We start from the raw sequence: 10,871 nt of genomic DNA on the forward strand, positions 1-10,871 counted from the left end.
ATCAGCCTGTGAGCAGTATGCACAGTGTGTATTAATACACTAGATATCAGCCTGAGAGCAGTATGAACAGTGTGTATGAATACACTAGATATCAGCCTGTGAGCAGTATGCACAGTGTGTATTAATACACTAGATATCAGCCTGAGAGCAGTATGAACAGTGTGTATTAATACACTAGATATCAGCCTGAGAGCAGTATGGACAGTGTGTATGAATACACTAGATATCAGCCTGTGAGCAGTATGAACAGTGTGTATGAATATAATAAGATATATAAAGTATGAAAACGGTAAGCAGTATAGTATAACATATATAGATATTAATTTCATGATGATAAACATTGTGGAACAATGATGAAAAATGGGAATGGATGTGGCGACGTAAAACTGACACAAAACAACAACACACTTTTGCCAGCCAATGGGAGAGCTTCATCAGCAGCACGTGGTAAAACCCACCAATGAGCGCTCAGCTCGAGATACCAGCGAGCCGTTTCCCATCAAGCATTTCGCTTCCGCAGCTCGTGGAGAGCAACTGCGCCAACTCGCCTCGCCTCGCTCTCAAGGCTGCGGGCGTCTTTGTTCCGCGAGATTTCAAAGTCTCATGTGGGCGAGCCTCCAGAGCAGAGGTGCCCAGTACGTCGACCGCGGGCGACCGGTCGCCCGCGGGGGCAATGCTGGTAGACCGCGAGTCATTCATTAAAATAAAAAAAATCAAGCTCCGTTAAAATAGACAAAACAGGTTTTGATCCCTCCTCCCTTGTCCTCCCTGCCACTTAATTCAGGAGTTTACTTGATTGACAGAAAAAGCGACCTATCGCTTTCCAGTCTGTTAACCCAGAATGCAAAGCGATATAACATCAGTCAAGTGCCGGGTCGTGATGGGAATTCCGGCTCTTCTTGGTGAGCCGGATCATTTGGCTCGGCTCACTAAGAAGAGCCGGCTCTTTCGGCTCCCAAAGGGCTCTTCAGTTTACCACATATTATACCTTTTATAATTAATCAAATGCCATGCCTCATTTCGCTCCATTTGCTCTTTCCAGAGCTGCAGGGGGCTGATTCTGTGAGCTGCAGCTGACCACGCCCCCCTGCAGGAGAGGGGAGCGTGCTCTGAGATCAGCTGCTAGGCTGCAGCAATTGTGCTACTTTGTGCACATTGTGCAAGCAACGATGTTTTCAAATCTGTAATGAAAAAGCTCCATCACTGCTATCTCTCGTAAGGGGGAGGAGCTTGGGTATTGCTGCTATCTCTCTTAAGGGGGAGGAGCTTGGGTATCACTGCTATCTCTCGTAAGGGGGAGGAGCTTGGGTATTGCTGCTATCTCTCTTAAGGGGGAGGAGCTTGGGTATCGCTGCTATCTCTCTTAAGGGGGAGGAGCTTGGGGCTATCTCTCTTAAGGGGGGGAGCTTGGGTATTGCTGCTATCTCTCTTAAGTGGGAGGAGCTTGGGTACTGCGGCTATCTCTCTTAAGGGGGAGGAGCTTGGGTATCACTGCTATCTCTCTTAAGGGGGAGGAGCTTGGGGCTATCTCTCTTAAGGGGGAGGAGCTTGGGTATCATTGCTATCTCTCTTAAGGGGGAGGAGCTTGGGTATCACTGCTATCTCTCGTAAGGGGGAGGAGCTTGGGTATCACTGCTATCTCTCATAAGGGGGAGGAGCTTGGGTATCACTGCTATCTCTCTTAAGGGGGAGGAGCTTGGGTATCACTGCTATCTCTCTTAAGGGGGAGGAGCTTGGGGCTATCTCTCTTAAGGGGAAGGAACTTGGGTACTGCTACTATCTCTCTTAAGGGGGAGGAGCTTGGGTACTGCTGCTATCTCTCTTAAGGGGGAGGAGCTTGGGTATCACTGCTATCTCTCTTAAGGGGGAGGAGCTTGGGTACTGCTGCTATCTCTCTTAAGGAGGAGGAGCTTGGGTACTGCTGCTATCTCTGTTAAGGGGGAGGAGCTTGGGTATCGCTGCTATCTCTCTTAAGGGGGAGGAGCTTGGGTACTGCTGCTATCTCTCTTAAGGGGGAGGAGCTTGGGTACTGCTGCTATCTCTCTTAAGGAGGAGGAGCTTGGGTACTGCTGCTATCTCTCTTAAGGAGGAGGAGCTTGGGTACTGCTGCTATCTCTGTTAAGGGGGAGGAGCTTGGGTATCGCTGCTATCTCTCTTAAGGAGGAGGAGCTTGGGTACTGCTGCTATCTCTGTTAAGGGGGAGGAGCTTGGGTATCGCTGCTATCTCTCTTAAGGGGGAGGAGCTTGGGTACTGCTGCTATCTCTCTTAAGGGGGAGGAGCTTGGGTACTGCTGCTATCTCTCTTAAGGGGGAGGAGCTTGGGTATCGCTGCTATCTCTCTTAAGGGGAGGAGCTTGGGTACTGCTGCTATCTCTCTTAAGGGGGAGGAGCTTGGGTATTGCTAATATCTCTCTTGAGGAGGGGGAGCTTCAAAGCTCCGGCCTTGGGTCCCTTGAAAGGCGCTATACAAATGTAATCTATTATTATATTTTGTATTATTTAAAATATGTTTTAATGTTATTATAGTTTTCTTAGAATACTTCTCAATCTGTGTTTTTACATTGTTGTTTTACTTGTATGTACGCTCCATGACATCAAGTCAATTCCTCGTACGTGTCCACCTACCTGGAAGTAAACCTGGTTCTGATTCTAAGGATGTCGTGCCATGTGAGCAGCAGCTGCAGGGGGATATTAAGGGCCGTGCAGACTGAGGAGGAACCGATAAACGATTCAGAGACTATGAAGACTGGGCGATCTGAGACATCAGGAGAGCCTCGTGACCTTTTGTGATAACACGAGCCACGAGGAGGCGGTGAATACAAAGCACGTTCTGCAGGGAGACGCACACAAGTCTGCACACACACGCACACACACACACACACACACACACACACACACACACACACACACACACACACACACACACATCCTAAACGACGTTTTAAAGCTACATAAAAAAACACACGTCTTTGAGTGAAACCCAAACGGTTGGAGATTGATGCTTCATTTATTTTTCCCCTCGATGTGTGATGTGTGATACGAGATGAAAACATCTGGAAGGCTGCCACCGTCTGAAGGCAGCCTACTGGGGAAATGCTTATTGGAGGAGAGGATGGCGAAGCTGACACACACACACACACACACACACACACACACACACACACACACACACACACACACACACACACACACACACACACACACACACACACACACACACACACGCACACACACACACACACTCCACTGCCTCCTCACTGACAGAAGCAGCCCTACCTGTCACTGTGGCAGCAATTATCCTGCAGGCTCTCCACGGACTGTCTCCTGCAGGTCTCCATATTACTAACCACATCACTGAACACACACACACACACACACACACACACACACACACACACACACACACACACACACACACACACACACACACACACACACACACACACACACACACACACACACACACACACACACACACACACACACACACACACACACACACACACACACACACACACACACTCAGTATGCACAGGAGGGCACAGCACACACACCAGTGCACGTGGAGTACATATTCATAGACACAGCGCTTTTCATCCCACATTTTGCTCTCCACAAGCTAATGGCTCGAACGGATGGTAATGATGTGTTGGTGCAGACATCCTGCTCTCACACACACACACACACACACACACACACACACACACACACACACACACACACACACATACACACGTGCACGCACACGCACGCACACGATATTTGGGGGAAACGGACATGCAGGGGGTCTGAGAGGGGATTGATCCGGACCCTGGAAGAGGAACAGCTGATTATCGGAGCTGTGAAGGGCGATTTCAGAGACGGGGAGAAAACGCCAGCTCGACCTCATTATCGTGGATTTGTTACGACTGTCGTTAGGAATCACCAACGCCATCACTCAAGGCAGGATATGAGGGAGAGGGTGGTAATCAAGAGCATCTAAAACAGACAGACTAAAGATAGCATCTGTATGTTTAAGACATCTCGCCCCGAGGACAACTCTCCCCACGAGACGTTTAATCGTAACCACGATCTGCAGCTGTTAGCAGAGCAACAAACCGGCGTAAGTAAGACACGAGCGTCAAACCGACATGTAACCATCTAATATCCGAAACTCTGCGGTAGCGCTAAGAATTAAATTATACATCAATAAGACCTCGATCAATTCAGCCAGGGTGAGAACATCAGCTCTTCTGCTCCACGATGTAAACAGAAATGGATTACGTGCAAATATAATGGCTGGAAATGTCGGTAGCCCTGATATCCATACAGAACACGCTACGACCCACGTACCAAAACGTTTAGTTTGATGCTTTACCAAAATAAATCAGATTTCTGTTCTAGAATATTCTTTTAAAGGCTATATTCTTTAGGACCAAGGATTGAATGCTTCCTATTTTTCCTTCAAATTGGTCTAAAGCAGGGCGTCAAACTCAAACAGGGGGCCAACGTTAAAAAGTGGGTGCTAGTGGAGGGCCGGACTGGTTCAGTGTTTACTGCAGAACGTATTGAAATGAACTTATTGCACAAATTAAACCTGGAACTAACAAAGCTTAAACTATTGATATAAAAACAACATTAAATAATCAGCTGCATTCATTTCTCATGGCTCTATCTGCAGCTTCTCCAGAGTCACTTCTCATGAGTACATTTCCCCACAGGCCGACAACAGCTTCAACAAAACTATTCCCTCAGAGAGAAACCAAACATGCCCTGCTGTCGTGAGAGAGAAAGTGCAGAAGGAAGCATCCATTGGACTCAGTGTGCTGCTCTGAGATGCTAGCTCAGACACTTGGCGTCTCATCAGGGTGAGAGGTCATCAATGTTTGGGGTCCGGCTCTGAGCGGAGGAGACCCTCAGGATGGAGTGAAGGTGCAATATACCGGCGGGCCAGATCTAATAGGAATTAGAAATTATCCTGCGGGCCGAAATTAAATCCACTAAGGCCCTGATTTGGCCCCCGGGCCTCAGGTTTGACACGTAGTCTAAACTATGCCACATTCAGGGATAGTTTAATATGAAGTGCTTCAAAAGTATATCTTCTCGTTTGCCGTCACAAAACACCACAAGCTACGACTACATACGATTAAAAAGCTTTAAATACGCCTCAAAACTAAAATGAATATTGATTTAAGCAATAATTTCTCTTTTTGAAATCTTTTTATTCTGAGATGAAAGGCTCTAATTGATGCCTAAGCAACAAAACCACGTGTTGGACCCTGAGAGACACTTGAAGGTGTTTTCTTCAGAGCATCGACTGCAAAGCTTCTGTTCTGAGCAAGTGTTCTATATGTTCATCCTTCAAGTCGCAGCTAAGTCACCGCCGGAGTGTTCCAGATGGAATCTCCAGCAGGTGCTTTCAGCTGGAGGAGGTTCATGTCAAAGCAAACCCGTTGTTCTGCCAGTGGCCTTTAAGTCACCCCCTGAAACCACGAGAGGGCACGAAGCCCCCTGCGCACCGCGGGGGGGCGGGGGGCTCACGCAGCTGTCAACACGACAAATATCACATTTCCTGCTTCTGAGATTTTATTAGTTCAGATATCATTTTGCTTTCAGCGTGCCTGATGCGTCACCGAGCCCTTTCATCACCGCCTCGCTCACCGTCGTCATCATTCCTGTCGGCAGCTGAAAGAGGAATATATTCAGGATGCAATTCAAGGAATCTGAATACACAGTTTGGCTGTTTGCTATTGGATCTCCTCCCACTCCGAATCAACGTTCTCCAGCAATCCTCTGTTTGGAAACCAGCCAGCGGCTCGGCGTCGCTGCGTGATGATACATCCACGCTGGATACATCCACGCTGGATACATCCACACTGGATACATCCACGCTGGATACATCCACGCTGGATACATCCACGCTGGATACATCCACGCTGGATACATCCACGCTGGATACATCCACACAGGATACATCCACACTGGATACATCCACACTGGATACATCCACACTGGATACATCCATACTATACATCCACACTGGATACATCCACGCTGGATACATCCACGCTGGATACATCCACGCTGGATACATCCACGCAGGATACATCCACGCTGGATACATCCACACTGGATACATCCACACTGGATACATCCACACTGGATACATCCACGCTGGATACATCCACGCTGGATACATCCACGCTGGATACATCCACGCTGGATACATCCACACAGGATACATCCACACTGGATACATCCACACTGGATACATCCACACTGGATACATCCACACTGGATACATCCACACTGGATACATCCATACTATACATCCACACTGGATACATCCACGCTGGATACATCCACGCTGGATACATCCACGCTGGATACATCCACGCTGGATACATCCACGCAGGATACATCCACGCTGGATACATCCATACTGGATACATCCACGCTGGATACATCCACGCTGGATACATCCATACTATACATCCACACTGGATACATCCATACTGGATACATCCACACTGGATACATCCACACTGGATACATCCATACTATACATCCACACTGGATACATCCACGCTGGATACATCCATACTGGATACATCCACGCTGGATACATCCACGCAGGATACATCCACGCTGGATACATCCACGCAGGATACATCCACGCTGGATACATCCATACTGGATACATCCACGCTGGATACATCCACGCTGGATACATCCATACTATACATCCACACTGGATACATCCATACTGGATACATCCACACTGGATACATCCACACTGGATACATCCACGCTGGATACATCCATACTATACATCCACACTGGATACATCCATACTGGATACATCCATACTATACATCCACACTGGATACATCCACGCTGGATACATCCACGCTGGATACATCCACGCTGGATACATCCACGCTGGATACATCCACGCTGGATACATCCACGCAGGATACATCCACGCTGGATACATCCATACTGGATACATCCACGCTGGATACATCCACGCTGGATACATCCACGCTGGATACATCCACGCTGGATACCATACTATCCACGCTGGATACATCCACACTGGATACATCCACTACTGATACATCCACGCTGGATACATCCATACTGGATACATCCACGCTGGATACATCCACGCTGGATACATCCACGCTGGATACATCCACACTGGATACATCCATACTATACATCCACACTGGATACATCCACACTGGATACATCCATACTATACATCCACACTGGATACATCCATACTGGATACATCCACGCTGGATACATCCACACTGGATACATCCACGCTGGATACATCCACACTGGATACATCCATACTATACATCCACACTGGATACATCCACACTGGATACATCCACACTGGATACATCCACGCTGGATACATCCATACTGGATACATCCATACTATACATCCACACTGGATACATCCATACTATACATCCACACTGGATACATCCATACTGGATACATCCACGCTGGATACATCCACACTGGATACATCCACGCTGGATACATCCACACTGGATACATCCATACTATACATCCACACTGGATACATCCACACTGGATACATCCACACTGGATACATCCACGCTGGATACATCCATACTGGATACATCCATACTATACATCCACGCTGGATACATCCATACTATACATCCACGCTGGATACATCCATACTGGATACATCCACGCTGGATACATCCATACTATACATCCACGCTGGATACATCCACGCTGGATACATCCACGCTGGATACATCCACGCAGAACAAAAGCAGCAGAATAAAAACTATATGCAACAAACCAGTCTCCAGAGATTGAACTCGAGTAGAGACAAGTAAGAAACACATCCCGTCTTTTTACGGACGCTTAAGGCGCTTTAACTTTAGCCCTTTGATACGACACCAAGCCGTCAAGAGCCCGAACGTAACGGCTCCGCGGGTTGGTCAATTTGGACCAATCTGCGGAGCCGTTACGTTACGTCCCTATACCCAGGAAGTACAGTCTTCTCTGGGTTAGAGGTTACTCGCTGCAGGTCAATTAAAACACTTTTTATCCTTAAATGCACCCAAGTTAGAGACAAGAGCAAGAAACACCCCCCCATCTTTTTAGGGACGCTAAGGACGCTCAGGACGCTAAGGACGCTAAGGACGCTCAGGACGCTAAGGACGCTGAGGACGCTAAGGACGCTGAGGACGCTCAGGACGCTGAGGACGCTAAGGACGCTGAGGACGCTAAGGACGCTGAGGACGCTGAGGACGCTGAGGACGCTGAGGACGCTGAGGACGCTGAGGACCCTGAGGACGCTGAGGACCCTGAGGACGCTGAGGACGCTGAGGACGCTGAGGACGCTCAGGACGCTGAGGACGCTGAGGACCCTGAGGACGCTGAGGACGCTGAGGACGCTGAGGACCCTGAGGACGCTGAGGACGCTGAGGACGCTCAGGACGCTCAGGACGCTGAGGACGCTGAGGACGCTGAGGACGCTGAGGACGCTAAGGACGCTGAGGACGCTGAGGACGCTGAGGACGCTGAGGACGCTAAGGACGCTAAGGACGCTGAGGACGCTGAGGACGCTAAGGACGCTGAGGACGCTTTAGCCCTTTTAACGTGACAGCAAGCCTATTTACATTTCCAGGGTTTACATTTAAAAAAAAAGGTAAATTAAAAACAATTTCTATCCTTAAAAAACTGTCTCCAGAAAGAGTCAAAGCCTCCCGTCTCTTTAAGGACACCTGTTGCGCTGCACGGCTCGTCTCCTCCTCGTTTAGCCGTCTCCGTGGGGCTGATTCCCGGGTAGACCTGCTCATCGTCTAACTGGAGCCCCGGCAGGTGACTGGAGGAGGACGTGTACGTACGTCACACATTCTGCATATCACCACCAACAGACGGGTTGACGCGTGGATTAAGAGTTGTGAAGCTGTGCGTGGGAAGCAAGTCTTTCCTCGGGCGCCTCGAGGAGCTTTAATGGAGCATTTTGCATCACAAAAGCGACGGTGACAACAAGTCAAAGGCAACGAGGCGACATCTTGACGGACATCCTCTGGTCATCGTATCAGCTGTCAGAGAACCGAGAGCTTCTGTGGAGAGCGTGCTGGAATAACCCATACTATATGATCGTGTGTTGTACGCCATGCTCGTGAGCTTCAGCCTCTAGTTCCTTTCAAGAGACCTTTGTAGCATGCATTTAAAGAGACCTTTGTAGCATGCATGCACATTAGCATAGGATCGTGCAACATAAGCTCCAAAGGTATAGAGCTATGTAAACTAAAAAGAAGTGTGTCAAACCGGAGAGATTCTTGAGACAGACTCTTGACGCAAGTCTTCTATTTCTAATCCTTCCTTCAATCAGCAGGGTTTATATCTTGCTATATCTTGAGTGTCTAAAGGTTTCGGATCCACGACCGATAGATGGAGGATGAAAGGGAAGCTTGATCAGACAAAGAAGTGGAATAGAAAGACGGAGGACAGAGGAGGAATCCACGGGGGGCGAACACTTTTTCCAGGTAGTGTATCAGTCACCGGTAAAAGGTCAGAACTCTGCTGTTCACACATCCAGGTGCTAATGCAACGCCTCCAACGCCTCCCTCTGCCGCCGGCAGGCTGCCGGGCAGACACACTGTTGTTTGTGCAAGAATAATACGCTGTAATCCCCCCCCCCCCCCCCCGTCTGAAATATGGCCTCAACACAGGTAATTGGACTTGGAGTTTTAGGACGCCTGTGGCAAGACAAACACACACACACACACACTCATCTCACACTCACACTCACACTCACACTCACACTCACACACACACACACACACACACACACACACACACACACACACACACACACACACACACACACACACACACACACACACACACACACACACACACACACACCGCTGTGATGCTCATAACATGCAGTTTGATGTGAAATAGCAATGCTTGTATTTGAGGGAAAGATAGCGGGTCATTAGGGAAGTACATCTGCTACTTAGTCGTTACTTATCTATTTCTCTAATATATCATTCCAATAACTTGCATACAGACTCTTATTGCACTTTTTAAACTATTTCTCTTTTTGTATTTACTATTTACTTGCACTGTATTTTTTTTTGCATCTGTGTTATTGTGTTGCACTGTTGGAGAAGCCAATCGGCATAACTACTCTGTAGCTATGTTCGCATGACAGCACAAATAAAGAACCTTATTTCCTTATATGTTGTGCAGCTGCAGGTGTTGTTAACCAAGCTGCTTCTCAATATACTGTAAAAACCTTTTCTCTTCTAACATAACAATTGAAAACATGAAGTTTGAAAATGCTAAGCACAAAGCGAACATCTGTCTGTATGTATACTCAACCCAGTCTCACGGCATTTCGTGTTGTAGTCACGAAATTAATTTAATGTATTGATTCGTGTTCACCAACACGATTTTCGGGTTACCGTCTTTTTGTCCGGTCGGCTCTTGGAAGACCGGAAGCTGTGGTTCATAAAAACATGTTCTTACTCAATATCTTACCCTCAGTCTATCCCTTTTATTTTAAATGGTATAATGTCGGAGTTTGTTTGCCGTCCGCGAGGAAAAGAAATGGCTCAGAGCCTCAGAATACTCCTTATAATCTGTTATTATTTGGTGCAGGCACGAAACATACTACCTATAGAAATATCGTTCTGTGTCAGAATACTGAAATCTGTATTTTTTCAATCTTTTTTTCCTTCTAATTTGTTATTATTTACATTGCTTTTAAAATCGTTCTGTGTGATACGAAAAAAATGCGAAGATCGTGTTGGTGAACACGAATCAATAGATTAATTTCGTGACTATAACACGAAATGCCGTGAGACTGGTTG

General features: G+C 47.5%; 1 protein-coding gene across 1 annotated transcript; it reads left to right on the forward strand.

The window, feature by feature from the left end:
- The first annotated feature begins 7,823 nt into the window (after positions 1–7,823).
- Positions 7,824–8,644, forward strand: LOC139433617 (prothymosin alpha-A-like). The gene is made up of 2 exons (XM_071202694.1): positions 7,824–7,867; positions 8,143–8,644. Exons 1-2 carry the CDS (start codon positions 7,824–7,826, stop codon positions 8,642–8,644), a joined length of 546 nt encoding a protein of 181 aa, XP_071058795.1.
- Positions 8,645–10,871: the final 2,227 nt, after the last annotated feature.

Source organism: Pseudochaenichthys georgianus, unplaced genomic scaffold (genome assembly GCF_902827115.2).
Source record: "Pseudochaenichthys georgianus unplaced genomic scaffold, fPseGeo1.2 scaffold_729_arrow_ctg1, whole genome shotgun sequence".
Lineage (NCBI taxonomy): Eukaryota > Metazoa > Chordata > Actinopteri > Perciformes > Channichthyidae > Pseudochaenichthys > Pseudochaenichthys georgianus.

What these genes read in the sequence shown, in the direction of transcription:
- LOC139433617 (XM_071202694.1), top strand. Translation starts at nt 7,824, where the DNA reads ATGCAACAAACCAGTCTCCAGAGATTGAACTCGAGTAGAGACAA. An exon ending in TTGAACTCGAGTAGAGACAA is followed by an intron (nt 7,868 to 8,142) that starts GTAAGAAACACA and finishes CCATCTTTTTAG; the next exon opens with GGACGCTAAGGACGCTCAGG.